Raw genomic sequence first — 19,255 nt, forward strand, 5'->3', positions numbered from 1 at the left:
GATGAAAAATTATTTTCAAGAGGGGGACTGAAACTATAAAAAGGAGGACAACCACCAAAAGGCAACCCTCTCTGTCCTCCTGCCCATTGCTTTCTTGGCACCTAAGACGACAAAAGGAAACAGCCATTGTACTTTGGGAGAAAGGGTCCTGACCTGAAAGTTTTGGTCAGTAATCTGCTCGAGCATGTGATGAGAAAGGTTGCTTTGCAACTGAGATAGTTTCTTAAGTAGATGCTAGTAAGTATTTTATCTTTATTTTTCTTGTAACCATTTCTGACTTGTATGCCTCAATACTTGTACTCACTTAAAATCTCTCTTTGTAGTTATTAAACCTTTTTTACTGTTTTATCTAATCCAGTGAGTTTAAATTGAAGTATCTGGGTAACTATTTAAGGTAATAAACTGGCATATTATTCCCTCAAAGGAATTAACAGACTTAATATATATTTGTACAGTCCAGGAGAGGGCTGGGCAGTACAGGACATACATTTCTGAGGGAAGATCTGGGACTGGCGGAGCATTGGGGTCACCCTACAGTATAACCCAGGCTGGGAGAGCCAGGACATAGCTGGCAAGCTGCAGTTACATACAGACATTCAGGGTGTGGCTTACACACTGGAAGGCTGTTTTTGAGAGGCCCAGGTGGGAACTACTTCAGCAAGGCATTGTAAGGCACTCACAATTGCAGGGCAGGGTGATACCCCCACCCACAGTAGTCCAAATTCTACCCCGATATGTCACAGAGGTTTAATTAAATTAAATACAAAAATGAACACAAGTGAATACAATTAATACAGTAATCAGTTTATTTTATGGTACACCGCACTATGTTTATGAAAGTGGCATTTTGTATTGAAAAATGTATAACTGCCTTGTAGAAACTACAAGGGGGGACTAGATACCTGCGGACCAAATGGTTGGGGCTTTTGGCAGTTCAGTGGACAGTTTGAAATTGGGGAGTAAGCACATTAATAGGGTGTTTCTGCAAAGTTTATCAGCAGTGGCACAGTTAACATGGACATTTCAAATCATCTTTAAGTTTCAGAGTCAAATAACCACTCAGATGAATGGGGACAATTCAACCCTTTCAGAACCACTGCTGCAAACTTCCTGCAAACTCAGACAGAAAACATTACATCAGTTAAATCTGAACATGTGAACAGAACTGTTTCTTCAGAACAGTAAGGAATAGAAGGTTGTTTTTTTTTATTCTGGAGCATAAATCTGCAGCAAGGGAAGCGTTCTGCAGCCATGCAATACTCTGGGCCCTAACCACAGGGAATTACAAGTCAGAAGAGTCTTATCTCCCAAAGTATTTTATGCCCTTGTATATGTGTTCACATGTTCAGATTTAACTGATGTAATGTTTTCTGTCTGAGTTTGCAGGAAGTTTGCAGCAGTGGTTCTGAAAGGGTTGAATTCACTACATTAAGATTTGCACTGGTTTAACTACATTAGTAGTTTCTTAACATAGTCAGGGCCGAATATTTGGCTGACAAGAAGAGCAATGTTGTACTGACTACATTTATCTAAACATAAGAATTAATCTTGCACATGTCTATTTGTCCCTTCCTTCTCCCCCATTCCCCAATTTCTGTAGGCTATTTTAAGAGCCTTGCTTTTTAGGATACTATTGTAGATTTTGATTGTTTCTTTGCTTGCCACTGTTCCCTTTGCTTTCACATTATAGAACCCTGTAGCCTTATATGTGGATGCATCATTATCACGTCAGCCTTTTTAAGAACTGCAAGAAGACTTAATATAGCAAAGTCATTTTCTCAGCTTAAAACGTAGAAAGAAAAAAAAGCACCACCATTAGTTGCAAGAACAGACATTGCTGAGTCCAAAAAACTAAAATAAAATAAGGTAAAAGAATCTGCTTAGCGTCTTCAGTGCATCGAAGAAAAACACATTTGTATGCCTTCCCAGGACAAAAATTGGTTTCTGTTTCTGGAGGAAAATCTGACACATTCATTTTTTACCACCACACAGCAGCACTTCATTCCTTTTCTTGCTCAAAGATAAAATCAAACTTGAATAAAAACACAAAAATGCAAGGTCTCCAACATAAAGATGGGTGACAGCAGCAATAGATATAGTGAAATCAGCTGCTGAAGCATTTCTGTATAGTTCCAGAGGACATTTCTCACCTGCAGTGATCCTGCACCCATGGCAGCTATTCTAAAATCAGCAGTCCATTTGACATGGTATTCAGTAATAAGCTTGAGCAGCCACATAACTGATGGCTTGTCTATATGAAAGGCATATGAACAGTTAGTCTGCAGTAAGATGGGGTGTAAGACTGCCTTGCACTAGCCTGCCCCACTCCAGCTGTCCATGTGGATCCCGCTGCTGCTATAGGGAACTTTTAGTGTAGTGTGCTTTGATCTATCCCCTTTCAAAGGCACTAACCATTTGTTGAGATCAACACTGAAGTCAATCACATTTGAGCCTCTGCCACCAAAATAATTCTTATCCCGGAGTCACATAAGAGATTTGATTTCTTAAAGCAACTTGGAGCTATTTAACAGAGAAGCACTTAGAGGTCCCAATCAAGACTGGAACACAAAGACACTGTCCTGACCCCAAAGAATTTACAATCATGAGGAAATCTTGGCACTATATCCATGAAATTTAAGCCATTTAGCTGAACACAGACAGTTGACTATAGTGTTATTTGTGATTTCCCTTAAAGCTTTTCAATAAACACAGATGTGAAAATCTGAGATCAAGTTTGTAGAAATTGACCCTTGCAACTGTGTGTGTGGGGGGGGTGCGCGACGGGGGGGTGACGACAAGTGACTGCAAGATTGTACTTCCTAGAGCTTTTAAGCACACTAGCATACTATTCCTTTTCATGCCACTAGATCAAAGGTGTTACAGTTCTTCCTAACCAGTTGTGTACAGTTGCCAGACTCCTTAAAAAAACTAAATATTGTTTAATCATAATAGCAGAAACAAACCATTTAGTGAAAAAGGATTTAAAAAAAAAAGACAGCCTATACATGTCTAACTTACCTAAAACTCTACACTAATACGATAGTGGTCTAGCTTTTTCAGATTCCCCAGCGTGTGCCAGCATCCGTCTTGTTTCTCCAAACAGCTCCCGAACGGCTGCCTTTTCTCTTGAGAGAGCACCTTGACATTCAGCCTTTGGTTGCGTCAGTTCCCACGCTTTGACCCTGCTTGTCAAAAACTAGACGAGGAGGCTCAGGAGGTCAGGCCAGAGGACTCAAAGCCAACGGCTCTGCCACTGTCTCTTAAAACCCATGAAGTGTTTGCTAAGCAGTAGGTCTTACATTCCTGCTCATTTTTTTTTTCCTTACAGCCTGCTGTTAAACTAAACCAATATATTAATACAGTAAACATCTCAATAACCGGGTCAACAAACAGTATTCATAAATCACAGACCCACATCCATCACAAAGAGCAAGTGTCCAACTGCTCCCACTAGGAATCGATACAAAAAATAAGCCTGGCTAAACAAGTAGAATGATCATTCATCTGTACCAATCCTGAATGGAAGATGAAATCCTTTTTATAGAAACACCTAATTGACAATGCAAACTTGGCAGGCCCTGGTTCTTTCAAGTAAATACACAGAGAGAAGTTACAGTACCTTAAAATCCAAAGGATAAGCCAGTTGTAACAATACATTTACCTTCCTTCAGAATCCCTAGACTGAACATGCTTCCATTGCCCTAGCAATTCCCTCCCTTTGATAGCGAAATAAAGCCTGTGGTTTATTTAGCAGTAAGCCCAGGACCCAGAGAAAAGAATGAACAAATTAAACAACAATCATTAAATAGTCCAATACACAAATCAAAGCAAGAGTTTGAGTAAGAAACAAAGCTCACATAATAAATAAAGCTACAAATGGAGTATAACTATTCTAACTATGAATCAAGCTGGCCGTCAGTCTGTCTCTGAAAGAGGATGGCCCATCACCAAAAAAAGGCATTCTTCTGTTCTTGCTATATTGTCGTCTGTGCACCTTGACCAAAAAAAATAATTAAAAAAAGTGTACCATGATGATATTTGAGGCAATCAAAAAGCTACTGAAGCCAGAACTATAAGGTTGCATTTTCATATAGTCATACTCCTGTGTTATCTATCCAAAGAAAAAACTTTAAAATGTCTAAAAACATGCAGAAGCTGTTATATTGTATAAAACCCACCATGAATAGCAGTTTTAATCTTTATTTCACTGTAGTTCTAAAAATAGACTGGCAACTGCTTTTAAAAGGAACAAACTGCAATAACGGAGTATGATACCAAACACCATACACTTATCTTCCACATGCAAGCCATATATCAGACATGTTTAGCATCCCATCTCAGAGGATGGGAGTATGAAATTGACATCTCTAATAAAATATTTAATTTCAGTGGTGGTTTTACAGTTTATCCAATATTATTATGTCTGCACACACAAAACAGCCTTTTATGTGAGCACAGAGTGAGCGATATATTATGCGTCAATGACAAGCAGCAGCATGAATCACCCAAATGAGCAACACTGGCCTTTTTATGAAACTTACACTAACAGACCCGTCACTGAAGCGGGCTTTGGCCGCTATTAGTTATATTTTCACAAGCACTGAAGTTTCCAGTGCAAGATGAGGTTTTTGCAGACATTTAAAAACATAACCCAGATCACCCAGCCTTCAAGGAAAGGAAAGAATGTTTCACCCAAGTCAGAGTCTAGGCCTCACACAAGGAAATAATATTAGAACACAGAATTCTACATTCCCCCCCCCCCCCACTGTACAAACATTAGTTAATCTTCACAGTGCCCCTGTGAGGTAGGTAAATATTATTCTCAATTTACAGGTGGGGAAACTGAGGCAGTCAACAGCTGTGGTTCAGCAGAAAGGGCAGAGGAAAAGGAATTCCTGTCTCTGCCACTGACTCACTGTGTAACCTTGGACAAGTCACTTGGGCCTTGTCTTCATAGGGGAAAACACAGGCTCTTACCTCATGTTAGGTAAGACATGGCAACAAACAGAAAAAATCCTAGTGAAGACAAGACAGTTTGTAGTTTTCACACAAGTTAGCAGGTCCAGGCAAAGACTGGCTCCTCTACAGTCTTTGCCTGGACCTGCTAACTTGTGTGAAAACTACAAACTGTCTTGTCTTCATTAGGATTTTGCCTTGTGTTTGTTGCCATGTCTTAGTTCATAGAAGGTAAGAACACTTTCTAGTTAAGAGACATCCTCATCCTCTATGTCTCAGTTTCGCTAACTGAGAAATAGGGATAGTTATACTTTCCATCTTTGTGAAGCACTTTGATATCTATGGATTAAAAGGGATTGTATCAGTGCTAGGGTTTTATTATTAGTGACCTGTGTAAAGCCACACAGAGAGAGAAAGACTTAAGAACAGATTTCCTCAGGTTCCAGCTCAATCCTCATTACTCTAAACCACAGTATCTTTCAATAGGCCTCTAATCTAAGGTAATAAAAAGAGAAGTCTTCAGCTCTGGCCAGTGGCATTTTTCCTCCCCCTACAATTTGTCAGCAGAAATCTTTAGTTAAAAAAAAAAAAAGCAGCTCCCCTCCCAAGGCAGGATGTTTAGTAAACTGTAACCTTAAGAACCTAACTTTGTATCTTCCCAACCCTAAGTTTTAAAAAACTAATTCTTATTGCCAGCACTACATTTCCCCCAACTGCTGTCTGGCTCTACTTCCTGCATGATAACCCTCTTATATCCAGTGAAAATCAACCTGACTGTCATGAAATGTAACGCAGGAACCTATCCTTGCAACGAAGCCCGATGCCAACTCTGTCCACATATTTATTCAAGTGACACCATCATAGGACCTAATCACATTAGCCACGCCATCAGGGGCTCGTTCACCTGCATATCTACCAATGTGATATATGCCATCATGTGCCAGCAATGCCCCTCTGCCATGTACATTGGCCAGACCGGACAGTCCCTACGCAAAAGAATAAATGGACACAAATCTGACATCAGGAATCATAACATTCAAAAACCGGTAAGAGAACACTTCAACCTCTCTGGCCACTCACTAAAAGATTTAAGGGTGGCAATTTTGCAACAGAAAAGCTTCAAAAACAGACTCCAATGAGAAACTGCTGAGCTTGGATTAATATACAAACTAGATACCATTAACTTGGGTTTGAATAGAGACTGGGAGTAGCTGGGTCATTACACATATTGAATCTATTTCCCTAAAGTTAAATATCCTCACACCTTCTTGTCAACTGTCTAAATGGGCCATCTTGATGATCACTACAAAAGTTTTTTTCTCCTGCTGATAACAGCTCATCTTAACTAATTAGTCTCTCACAGTTTGTATGACAACTTCCTCCTTCTCCGTATGTGTGTGTGTGTGTGTATATATCTCTTCTTACTATATGTTCCATTCTATGCAACCGATGAAGTGGGCTGTAGCCCACAAAAGCTTATGCTCTAATAAATTTGTTAGTCTCTAAGGTGCCACAAGTACGCCTGTTCTTTTTGTGGATACAGACTAACACAGCTGCTACTTTGAGATCTATGATTGAATACATATTTTTATTCTCCTTCCTCACTTACATAACATCCCCTCTCCTTGCATAACAGTTTACCATTCCTAAAGCTCTTCCCAGGCCAGGATGGCTGATCTGAGATTCCTTTAGAGGAAATGAGTTATCTGATCAGATTCACCAGTAGGTGTGTCCTGGCAGAGCAATGCAAAGTCACCTTTCCTCCAGGGCTAAAAATTATATTCCAAGTAACTGCTGGAGTTTGTGTGTTCCCTGAAGTAAAATGCGGAACTCCTCTGGGACACCACCAAAACGTGTAGCTTTTTTCCGTGCTTTGGCCAGGCTGCAGTCCAAGTACCTCACACCCCTCTCGCCTCGCCCTCCCCCTGCAAGTGACATAAATTCCACCAATATAAGTGCTGGCATGGAAAGGGCTATGTTTTCAGGAGAGCTTCTCCCACTGGACATAGCTTCTGCTGCTCGTGAGGGCTGGAATAATTAAACCAATGGGAGAGCTCTCTCCAGCCGGCTTACAACAGCTACATTAGAGCGCTTATAGCAATGCAGCTGCACCACTGTAACCTCTCTAGTGTAGCCGTGCCCTTCGTCACAAAGTTTCATGCCACAGATTGAAGTTGCCACAATGCTTGTTGCGGTCAGAAAGGCTCTTGGGTGTTGCTGGGAAGGTTTAAACAAAAATCTTATATTCTGGGTTCAGCCATGACCTTGCTTGCCCTTCTGGCCAACCAGACACGGTATTTTGATTCTCCCAGCTTTCAGCTCGCATACCTACAATATTTGATCCAAGTTTTCCAGTAACGTGATCCATGCCTTGTATGCCAGGCAATGGGTCCAGCCTTTCCTCACCACAGAAAATTCTCTCCTGCCCACCTTGCCAAACTAGTTTAGGTCAAATTGTGTGTTCTTCCGCTTCCCTTCTCCATTTAATTCGATCTTCACTTCTCTGAATGGAAGTTCCATGCGATCAGTTTTTATCAACTTCTAGCCTGCTTGGGCTAAGGGCATAGACTTGTAACAAAAGGGTATTAGGCTAAAGCACAAATCCATTAGCTGCTGTGGGTGACCCACAGATCTGAATAAAGATAGAACAGCAAAGAGGCAAGGGAACTCAGCTGCAAGGCGGGGGTATTGTGTGGGCATGTGACAAGGTCTCCCCCACTCCTACAGAGCTGGAGTTCAGGGTTGGGGAAACAGGGTACCCTAAATCTTTTCATTGCTTGGTGGGGGGTAGTGTATAGCCAGAAAGCAAAACTATTTAGATTTAACTAACCTAGATCTCTTCATAATTTAGAAGAGTGATATTGGGTGCAAGAGCCTTTCATTAAAACTACTCTGAGAGGAAAGGTTTTTAGGTTGGCCCTTTGATGACCTTTCTGTCACAGTTCAGGACAACTACACCAGTATTCCTATTCTAGGCTCCAGGCTTCCTAGCCATCACGTCTCTTGGGTGAAGACAAGCATCTTTCCCTCCTGACCAGTGCATGTCCAGGCTGCACAGTACCCTGACTATACTAGGATATCTTCCAGTAAAAGACAGACTGCCTAAGCAGACCTGCTTCACTTTTCTACTCAGAGAAGGTAGACATTGTAATTGCCACAGTTAAGTTACCACACAGACCTTTATAAGCAGGCACATTTATTTTTAAAGTGAAAGCATTAAGCATTACAGACAAAAACATTAAGAACAATAAAAACCTATACACCTACTAATAAGCGGACCAGAGATCAACCCATCACTCCAACAGGGGTTCTGGTTGGTGATTAGTCCTTCAAAAGGTCACACACAGGGTTTCTCCTGTGGTCATAAGTTCATCACAGTTCAGCTCAGAACCAACAGCCAAATCTTGTGGGGCCTCAGTGGGCCAAAGACCATTGAATCCTTCTCTAAGTGTCAGAGCCCCTGTAAACCAGAGGTGCTGTCCTTTTGCTGGATCAGAAAAAAGCATCAAGTCAGTTTATCATCAGGTTATTGACCCAAAAATCTCTGATGGTTCCTGGAGAATTCAGTTTGAACTAACAAGTTTATGTGAACCTCTCCAGGGACTGGATATTCCCTGGAAATGTTACAACTGGAGTGACTTTGACTAATCACCCCACACTGTTCTCAGTTCCTGGAGGAGCTGTATTTTTACCGTTCCCATGGAAATACATACAATCCCCAGGATCCCATAAACAATTGCATTTTTAATACAATGGGCCCCATGATATTAGGTTTAATTCAATGACGTTTAACTTAATTCAGTGAGGTTTATCCAGGATATTGGGGAAGATTACCCTATTTGTCAGACTCGTATAGCAAAACCAACTGCACAATCATTTTCTTTTGAGTTGCTATGTGGAATATCTCTTTTCTATGTTTTTGCTTTTGTTTTTTAAGCTGATTTATGTAAGAGAAACACTACCAATTAGAGAAGGTTACTATTTTCAAAGCTCTTTGCATACAATTAACCAACAATCCTTATACACTTCTGCAAGGCAGGTGAAATATTTCCTACTTCACAGAAGGGAAACGGACGCAGAGAATGAATTAAATGGCTTAGGATAGCACTAGTGAATTAGTGGTGGAGCTAAGTTTACAGCTATAGAGTGGCTGGCCACCAGGCCACACAGTCCCATAGACAACACTGTATCTCTGTCCACCCCTGTATGTCTCCATCATATCTGAGGGAGTATGACCATTCACTGCAAGAATGACACTTGGGCAGCAAGAAATATTCTGCATTGAGGGTGGACAAACACAAGTTAACTTATGCTACAATTAAGCCTCATCTGTGTTATCTAGAAAAAATATACATATGAAAAAAACAGAATGTCTCACGTAGCCTCCTTGCAGTCAGACAGCTCAAAAATACAACTAGTTTCCTTCAACATCCTCCAATCCTGAATAACCAGTGTCTATAAACCTCACGGCTGAAAAATATACATACACGTGTCTGTGTGTGCATGCACGCACTCTTCCCTAGGAATGAAACACAGTGAAAGTCTGTGGCTGGAAAATGATGGGTTATAGGAAGAAGTCAGAGAACCTCAGGTGAGCCTTTTTTCAGATTCTGGGCAGGCACAACCCTCAATCGGATGTCCGGGGGCAGGATTTGACACACAGACACATACCACTGGGTGTCCTAGTTCTGCCCAATACTGCTTCTCACTCAGTTGTCAGAGAACAACTCTACGACAGGCGCATCCTCAGTTTATTATACTGCCAATGTTTCTCCAATCATTTATTTTTCTGGTTTTCCGGCTTTTAAGATAACATAGGACATCCAAAAAATTACTTTAAAAGAATATTAAGGCTGCAAAGTAAAGCACTGAAAAGTTCGGAAATGCTGGAATTGAGGTTACACAGCACACACTCTGTCAATGAGTTTCACAGCTATTTGCTGGGGGCAGTGGAATGCGGAGACTGAGCAGAGTACTGTAGTGGTTGGAGACCCTGTGCTCTTCCCTTATTCAGCTTTTCCACTGTACCCCCACACTTCAAACCCTCCTCTCCCTGTACCCCAGTCCCCCAAGCCCTAGCTCTTTCCCCTCTCTGTGTCCAAGTACTTCCCCTCCCCAGTTCCCTGCTGCTCTGCTCCCTCCTTCTCCCAGCTCCTGCAACCCCTTCTTCCTCTGCCCCCCTCCCCTCCCGGCCTTCAAAATGCTGTTTCTCCCTTCTCCTTGGTGCTACAGGGGGAGCATGGAGAGCACAGGAAAGAAAGTCTCTTTTCTCCTTTGCGGTGCCCAATGCCACGATGGCCCCAGGCCAATAAGACGAGCAATTACAGGGGGAGTCCTGCTCAGCCCCAGGCTGCAGCATACTCAGTGCAGACAATCTTTGGAGAATTTAGCTGCCAAATTCTAAACAAGTCTGGGCATGTGCAAACAGCTAGTTTTCCAAGGCTCAAAACTTGGCCACATTTGAGTAGTTTTTAATACAACAGCAGAAGGTGCGTCTGAAGAAGTGAGCTGTAGCTCACGAAAGCTTATGCTCTAATAAATTGGTTAGTCTCTAAGGTGCCACAAGTCCTCCTTTTCTTTTTCCTGATACTAGAATAACCCCCGGACAAATTTCAAGTCCCTGAACCAAAATAGAGCTCTAGTACGAGCTTCTAAATGAAACAGTTGGCACACAAAAAACAATCAAAAAATCCCACAAGGGCAAAGTAGTGTTTTTCCTAATCTTGTTCTCAGGAACAGGTCAATCATTTTACCTGAGACTTTAAAAAAATTCAATTTGAGACAGACACCCAGCATGGAAAATTTCAGCTTGAACGGATAAAGTTATAAGCAACTGATAACAGGGTCTTATAAATGGAAAGCGCCAGGCAACTTTAACAACAAGTGGTACTACCAATGCTGCTCCGCCTTTAATTATATACACACCCCGTGCCCCCTACGCAACCCCCTTGCCTCAGCCTCTTTCAATTCCTTTAAGAGAATCTTACAGGCGTTCCAGAAACTCCCCATTTCTTGTTAAGTTCAGACCTGAATTGGCTCCAGAATAGATAACTAACTGTTACATTCCTGGAATGACTGTTTACATTCACATTGCCAAGACAGGAACATGAAGAGTTCTTTAACCCAACGTGTTACTTACAAATCCAATCTACTGCATTGTACTCAGGTAACTGAAACCCCACCTCTCATCTGAAAATTTCAAAATCACCATTCAGAAAACTATTCCCATTGCACTTTGCCCTCTTCCTTCTAATGCTATTTTGCTAATAAGTTATTGAACTCTCTACACTCCCTCTGACTCTGTTACAATAACGGGTTATGAACCACCCCAGTGCACCTAAAACAAAACACGCAGTTTACAGCAGTGAATTGACTGGTTGAATATCTGAGAAACAGTATGATCTGAAGACAGGGCTAGACGCCTGAACCTCTGAGTTCTAATCTCAGCTTTGCCAATGTCCTTGCCTAAATCTTTTAACTGCTGTGCCTGTCTCCCAATCTGTAAAATGGAGGTATATTAACTAATCAAAAACTGCCTACTCGGTAGGTAATGTTTGCAAGGCAGTTTACAAACACAGAATTATATATTTTGTATTACACATCTAAATTACTTTGAGATAGCACAGCAGGTTTTCAGACATATTAAACAAGTCCAATTTGAAGGCCACTTTCCCCTGCTCCCTACCTGCATGCACACCATTTGGCACAGTCACAAAGTGATGACTAACTCCTTTATCTGGGCACTACCCAGCAACCTCACTATCACAGAGAATTCATCAACGGAAAGAGGCCACTCACACACAAGGGTTGAACAGAAAATGCCCAACAACCTTTTCCCACCACCTAACAATGCAGCATATGGGGGAAACTGAGGCACACAGTACCCATACAAAATGTTACAGAAAACTCCCACTCTGACAGACAGCAAGTCACATTTTTAGACTGCTAAGGTGTGCACGAGGTACAAGAAAACCACCACTTTTCTTTGGACTAAATGTCAGTAGTAGGTCTACAAAGCCTGTGGCAGCAAGTTTCCCAGTCTGGGTCAAGAGACTGGGGTTTGTGCTACCACACTAAAAACAGCTGCATGGACAGTGCTTTGAAGTTGTGGCTTGGGCTGCAGCTCGGGCTTTGAAGCCCACCTGCCTCCTTAGGATCCAGACCCTGAGTTCCAGCCCGAGCCTCAGAGGCCACACAGCTATTTTTAGCAAGGTAGTGTGAGCCCAAGACTATCAACCTGGGCTGGGAGGTCCGCATACCCAGTGAATGCAGCAATTTTAAGACTGTCTAGTTAAAGAGGAAAACATGGTGTTTTAAGCACACACACACACACCTTCAGTACCAAGCTTTGCTTTGCAATACTGTCCAGTCACACCTCTTTCCTCTGGACTCCAAAACGCACCCTAACCGGACAGCAGTTTACTACTGAGCAGAGTTAACCCTCAACTTATTTTAATTACAGCTCCAACACTGGCTGTGTACAAAGCCACTGAAATATTGATAGCCCTTCCTGATAAACAGGTCTGTGACAGTTATATACAGGCATTACAGGGAAGAGAAAACAAAAGGCAAACCTTTCAGCAGCCTGTAAGTCACTGTGGCAAATGTTGTAAGGTGCACAGTGCATAAAAGGCTCCCTCCTGCCCCCAGCTCTTTTGGAAGAAGACAACAGGTATGAAATATTTATATGGTTTAAAGACTCAGAACTATAGATCATTTGACAATTAGGAGTTCACAAGCGTAAAGGATTTTTGTTGATTCAATTTGAGCTTTTAGCTACGTAAGAATACAGGGGTTTCAGGTCTGACAAACAACAAATTAATGGGGCAGTTCTTGATAGTATACAGAAAGGTTCTCTTTCCGTACCCCCACTTTCCTCTCCTACAACTACGTCCTCTTCTACAGATTACTAGGTGTAAACAAAGCCACACGATTTAGGTCTGCTGAATCACTTCGGTCTGCCAACTGGATGAGAGGGCAGTGACACAGAATCAGTTAATATTAGTCATAGCACCCACTAGAAATGACATCTGGTGACACAGAGACATACGCATTGCAATATCTTGAGAGAGGAATAATAGATTACCTCATTTCAACTTCTACCTCCAAGAAAAAAAAAACCACAATACACAAAAACAAACATTTACCAGATTCTAGTAGATTCCCCTTAATTAATATAAAGCTGTGTGGAAATGAAAAAATATCCATTACAACATTTCACTGCAGGTGGAAAGAAGTTTGAAAAGATTAGGTGAAAATTTTGCTCCAGTGCATTATACATATAAACCACACCCGTTAAGCACCATTCTCACAAGTCAAGGAGGAAGAGTATTGTTCTTCACTAATGTTAACCCCCCATTTACTATCCCTTAGTACAACAGACCTTTGTTCATTAGCCTTACTACGGGGGGTGGGGGGGCGCGGAAGAGAGAATATGAATATGTTAGAACAGAGAAGGCAGCACACATTCTGCTACATATGAAAGCATCAGGCCACGTTCCAGCAAGTCAGGCCTGATGCCTCTTCTAGACATATAAACCCAGTCAAACTTTTTGTTTTAATGCAAAAGTAAGAGCTTTAAAAAGCTTTGTTTATTTTGGGCAGACAAAGGAGGCTAGGAAAACGACAAGGTAGGTAAAATAGTTCCGTGACTTAAAAAACCTGCATGCACAAGCACTAAATGGATTCTATTTAGGCCTGAAAAGGAAGGCTGTGTGCTTGTTAGTGCAGCACAGTGGTTTTTCTCATCTGCCTCTCATCCTGACTGCTATACTGACCGACAGTACAGTAATGCTAAGCAGCTCCCCGCCTCTATCCTTCCATGTCTCAGACACTTCCTGTCTCCACTGGACACAGTGCATTTATTTTCAGCCCTCAAGATTCCTTTCTATATGTTCCAGGAATCCTTTAGCATCCTCTGTCCAGATGGCAACCTTCAGCTGAGGGGAACAAGGTCTTGGAGAGTCTTTTCTTGGCCTGCTTCTCAACAGGCTGTTGGAACAGTGAGAGGCAGGCTGAATATCACACAGACTCGGCTCTGTTGTACTGCAAAAGCCCTCTCTCAATTTCTCTCTAAAACTTTCCTCAATACCCTCTTTGTCTTCCATCAGTGTTTTAAACCTTTTAGAGTAACAGCCGTGTTAGTCTGTATTCGCAAAAAGAAAAGGAGTACTTGTGGCACCTTAGAGACTAACCAATTTATTAGAGCATAAGCTTTCGTGAGCTACAGCTCACTTCCTCAGATGCATATCGTGGAAACTGCAGCAGACTTTATATATACACAGAGAATATGAAACAATACCTCCCTCCCACCCCACTGTCCTGCTGGTAATAGCTTATCTCAAGTGATCATCAGGTGGGCCATTTCCAACACAAATCCAGGTTTTCTCACCCTCCACCCCCCCACACAAATTCACTCTCCTGCTGGTGATAGCCCTTCCAAAGTGACAACTCTTTACACAATGTGCATGACAATCAAGTTGGGCTATTTCTTGCACAAATCCAGGTTCTCTCACATCCCCCCCACCCCCATACACACACAAACTCACTCTCCTGCTGGTAATAGCTCATCCAAACTGACCACTCTCCAAGTTTAAATCCAAGTTAAACCAGAACATCTGGGGGGGGGGGGTAGGAAAAAACAAGAGGAAACAGGCTACCTTGCATAATGACTTAGCCACTCCCAGTCTCTATTTAAGCCTAAATTAATAGTATCCAATTTGCAAATGAATTTGCAATTGGAATTCATTTGCAAATTGGATACTATTAATTTAGGCTTAAATAGAGACTGGGAGTGGCTAAGTCATTATGCAAGGTAGCCTGTTTCCTCTTGTTTTTTCCTACCCCCCCCCCCCCCAGATGTTCTGGTTTAACTTGGATTTAAACTTGAAGAGTGGTCAGTTTGGATGAGCTATTACCAGCAGGAGAGTGAGTTTGTGTGTGTATGGGGGTGGGGGGGATGTGAGAAAACCTGGATTTGTGCAAGAAATAGCCCAACTTGATTGTCATGCACATTGTGTAAAGAGTTGTCACTTTGGATGGGCTATCACCAGCAGGAGAGTGAATTGGGGGGGGGGGGGTGGAGGGTGAGAAAACCTGGATTTGTGCTGGAAATGGCCCACCTGATGATCACTTTAGATAAGCTATTACCAGCAGGACAGTGGGGTGGGAGGAGGTATTGTTTCATATTCTCTGTGTATATATAAAGTCTGCTGCAGTTTCCACGATATGCATCTGAGGAAGTGAGCTGTAGCTCACGAAAGCTTATGCTCTAATAAATTGGTTAGTCTCTAAGGTGCCACAAGTACTCCTTTTCTTTTTAAACCTTTTAATAGCCTCTGCTTTCCAGGGCCACACTTTGTATGATCAACTCTCTACAAAGCCCTGTAGATATCTGATCTGATTCAATAGCAAATCCAATAACAAAGCAAAGGAGCTCAGAAACCAATGTGAGGCATCCAGAGCTTCTGCTTCTTCACAGCAAACACAGCATGTTCTTTTGAAAGCAAAACCCTGCTTCGACAATCATTAGTTCTTGATTCCAGATTTAGTAAACTGCCTTTGCTTTTGGTCTCCATCCTCTGCAAGAGACCACTCCTGGGGGGAAAAAAAAAATTTATGAACTACAGATCAACTATTACTCTAGTGAGCAAATTTTAATCTGATCATCCCAGACAACCATCACCTTCATCTCTAGCTTGGGACAATTGCACCAGATGGCAACACCCAAAGACAGAGAGAAGCTTTTTCACCATCCAAGGCATCATGGAGTGACCTTATATAGGTTTCATTCCACCATTTCAAAGGTGTGGCAACGAAGGCAGGAGAAAACATGCTAGTATTTTGCATCCGACTGGGACATCTTGGGGAGATTAACAGAAATGCTACAGTGTTTGGGATTGGGATCATGTTCTCCTTTGGAAAACACCTAGCACATTTTAGCACTACATTTGTAACATTACAAATATTCTCTTCTGTTATTTAACAGCTAAGTATTATGCTGAAGTTTGGCGTTCCAGTTTCATGCACTTCCTGTAGATCGTCATTCAAAGTCACATACTATTTCAGGAACATTTTGGAGAACTAATCATGGCTACCATTTTGCCATCATTCATCAAGCAGGCATCTATGCACCTTTGCTGGTGCTTAACTCACCATTGAGGAGTTAAACCACACATCTCTGTTATCAAGTGGGCAATCCCCAGCCAAGTCACATTCGTTAATTTTGTCATTTTGGTCTTCATGTACAAACTATCCATCCACCTCACAGCCCCAATACAACAGTATCAGAATAAATGCAAAGCACACTGTTTTGAGAATGGCCAAATTAGCAACTATATCCAGGAAAGACAGGTTAGTCAAGTCACCACCCCAGCTCTAAAAACCAGACCAACTCTGACTTCCCAAATAAAGAGAGGACTGCCTTAAATCATGGTTCCAGCAAGTCATTCATGTTTTACTGAGAACAACTGTTAGAAAAGGAGCATTCCTACGGGGACACTCAAATCCATATATTGTTACATTCTAATCACTTTGAGCCTATCCAAATGGTCTACCACCACTCAAGGTGGTGTTATGAGGGTTGTCCCTGAACAATCAGACTGTACTTTAAGAACAGCCTATTGGGACAAGTTCTCTGGTGAGTGAAGCACAGTCTTACACTTGCGTCTTGTACTTCACAATCAAAAATTCAAATGTTTCATTGGTGCTACTCTAATGTATTTGAATATTGAACAGTGTTTCACACATTTTCTTCTGTCTGAAAGTCAAACAATAGCCAGGTGGAGCGATAATCAAAAGTATGCCAACTTTGGAGTTAACTGCAACCCATTAATGACAAGGCAGTGCAGCTACTATTCAGGCGCAACATTAGCAGGCTATTGTCACGCAAGTCAATACACTAATATCTATCAGTATACCCTTCCCATCCCATCTCATTATATTTAGCATTTTACTATCTGGTCCTTACTTGATATTTAATTGTTAAAATGCAATGGGGCTTAAAGGCAGGTTTTTACAGATTACAACCTCCCAAGGGGCCTTATAGAGTTTGCTGGTCGGCAGGACAGCTCCAATGCTCAGCTCTCCAGTTCTGCCCTTGCTACTTCCTTCAGTGACCTCTTCCCGGTTGGCTGGACACAAGACCAGAAATGGGACGTGTTTCCTGCCAGCTCAGGAGACTCCTTGCCGAGGTTGTACCTGCAACGGTAGACAGGAGCAGAGAGAATAGCCTGAGTGGGCAAAGAAGTGGTCAAGCCAGCAATGAAGAAATTGAGCTTCTGGCCCAGCAGGAGCAACCAAGCAAGTCCAATTCCTACTCCTTCCCATAGCAAGTCTGATTCATGGGGGGGAGGGGGAGAGGAAAACAGGAAAATTCTTGGGGGCGTTCCTCACGTGCATTTGTTTATATTGTTATACACCCAACCAAAAAAAGCTAGTAATTGTGAATAAAAAATGCTTTTGTTGAACTGCTCTAATCTAGAAATTAGTTTGTGTTTCTCCCTTCAATCTGCTAACCCATTTGAGTATGTTCAAATTACAAAAACCTACCAAATATGCTATGCTCTGCTTTTTTAAATTGTACAACTTGTGAAAGGGGTTGGAATGACAGCCCTGTAAACTGGACTTCTCTGCTTATTCACACAACGGGTGCAGCCATAGTGCAAGCTTCCCCAGGATGCCTTGCTAATGAACTTAACCCTGACTTGGAGGAACAATCTCCAGGAGGTGATCAAGTAGGCAGACCACCACTACTCTCCCTGCAGACTCATAACAGTACTAAAGGTCTCACCCTACTGAGTAAGGCCATATCTACACTAACTAGCTTACAGCGACACAGCTGTACCGATGCAGCTGTATCACTATAAGATCGCTTGTGTAGCTGCTCTATGCCAGGAGAGCTCTCCCCTTGACATAATAAAACCACCACCACGAGTGGTGGTAGCTAAGCTGGCGGGAGAAGCTCTCCCCTGCCAACACAGCTGTCCACACCAGTGCTTTCGTTGGTGTAACTTACGTCACTTGGGGGTGTTTTTTTCCCCCCACACCCGAGTGACACAAGATATACAACAAAAGTGGTAGCGTAAGCATGGCCTAAGCGTTATCTAGTAAACTGAAATGAATACCGATCTACCGTCAGGTTCCTGAGTGCAAAGAAACCATTTGAAAGCAGAGGAGCCACTCCATTTACCTCCCTCTTGCCACTTGGGGATTAGAAGTTTAAAGCTGACAGCATGGCTTTGATTTACAAAGCGGTCCCGTAAATTTAAAAAAATACTTTATGATTACTGGGATAATTGGAAGGGCAAAATTTATATAACTACTCCTGAATGCTGGTTAGTAAATCACACTGAAGAATTAGGGTGAATCCAGAAGCAGCCCCGGTCATTGCTTTATTTAGGATCTTTTTGGCTCCATTCAAGTTAAAGGATAGGACATCACCAGGTGCATATTATTCATTGCTGCGAGACCCTGTTTCCAAGAATCCATGCTGGTTTTCATGCAAATTATTTAAAGCTACCAGCTCTGAATGCTGTAAAGTCTAACATTATCTGCTCCAAAACAAGCGTGTTAGACCAGTGCCTGCTCTCCCTTCAGAATGTGGAGCAACAAAAGATGATCTTAATGTAGTCCTTGGGCAGGAAAATCCTCATTTTTGGCATGGAGGCACAATACAAAGAATGAAATTGTAGCATCCCAGAAAAAGCCCTTGAAAAGAAAGACGAGTTTGGGCTAGATCCTGTCCGAGAAGGAAAAATTTCTCAATTTTAAGCAGAGTAAGAAAAACTATGCATTTCAAAGGAAGTGATAGAACAAGTACATGCAATATTTCAAGTCCAAGATGGGGCTCTTCATCTCTCTCTCTGTTGAGGAGAAGATGATGGGGTTAAGTGCTATTTCCTCATATAAATTAACAGAAGACACTATACAAAAGGAAATTGCAGTGTTATGAGTCTTGTTCTCACTTGTTGAAGGAATTCAGTTCACATTTCAACAAACAAAGCTTTGAGTGAACTCTGGAGCTCAGTTAGCATTCGCCGCACAGGGGGGAGGAATGACATCCAGAGTATTTAAAAGGGTGGCCCTGAAGAGCTAAAAAATAGACTTTAAAAAGATTTTAAAATGTTGATAGTGGTCACCTTTTGCTCCTTGAACTCTGTTGCCATCTGTAGTCCTTAGGCATTTCCTGTATCGGACAACAGCACTGCAATAGACACCTTAGGAGATGAGATTCCCTTGTGTGTTATTTGGACCAAAAACCCTCAGTGAGGCACACTTTAGAGACTCTCCCTTCATTTTG

General features: G+C 42.0%; 1 protein-coding gene across 7 annotated transcripts in view; it reads right to left on the minus strand.

The window, feature by feature from the left end:
* Nucleotides 1-19,255, minus strand: part of MOB2 (MOB kinase activator 2) — a 166,453-nt gene that overhangs the window by 84,335 nt on the left and 62,863 nt on the right. The window contains exon 1 of one of the 7 annotated variants that reach the window (XM_073347223.1): nucleotides 3,858-3,874. The exons of the other annotated variants lie outside the window; for them this stretch is intronic. Within the exon in view, the coding sequence (XP_073203324.1) occupies nucleotides 3,858-3,859 (2 nt within the window). The 5' untranslated portion in view covers nucleotides 3,860-3,874. Of the gene's footprint in view, nucleotides 1-3,857; nucleotides 3,875-19,255 lie in introns of those variants that run through there. 7 annotated transcript variants of the gene reach the window in all.

The sequence above is a fragment of the Lepidochelys kempii genome, chromosome 6, assembly GCF_965140265.1.
Source record: "Lepidochelys kempii isolate rLepKem1 chromosome 6, rLepKem1.hap2, whole genome shotgun sequence".
NCBI lineage: Eukaryota > Metazoa > Chordata > Testudines > Cheloniidae > Lepidochelys > Lepidochelys kempii.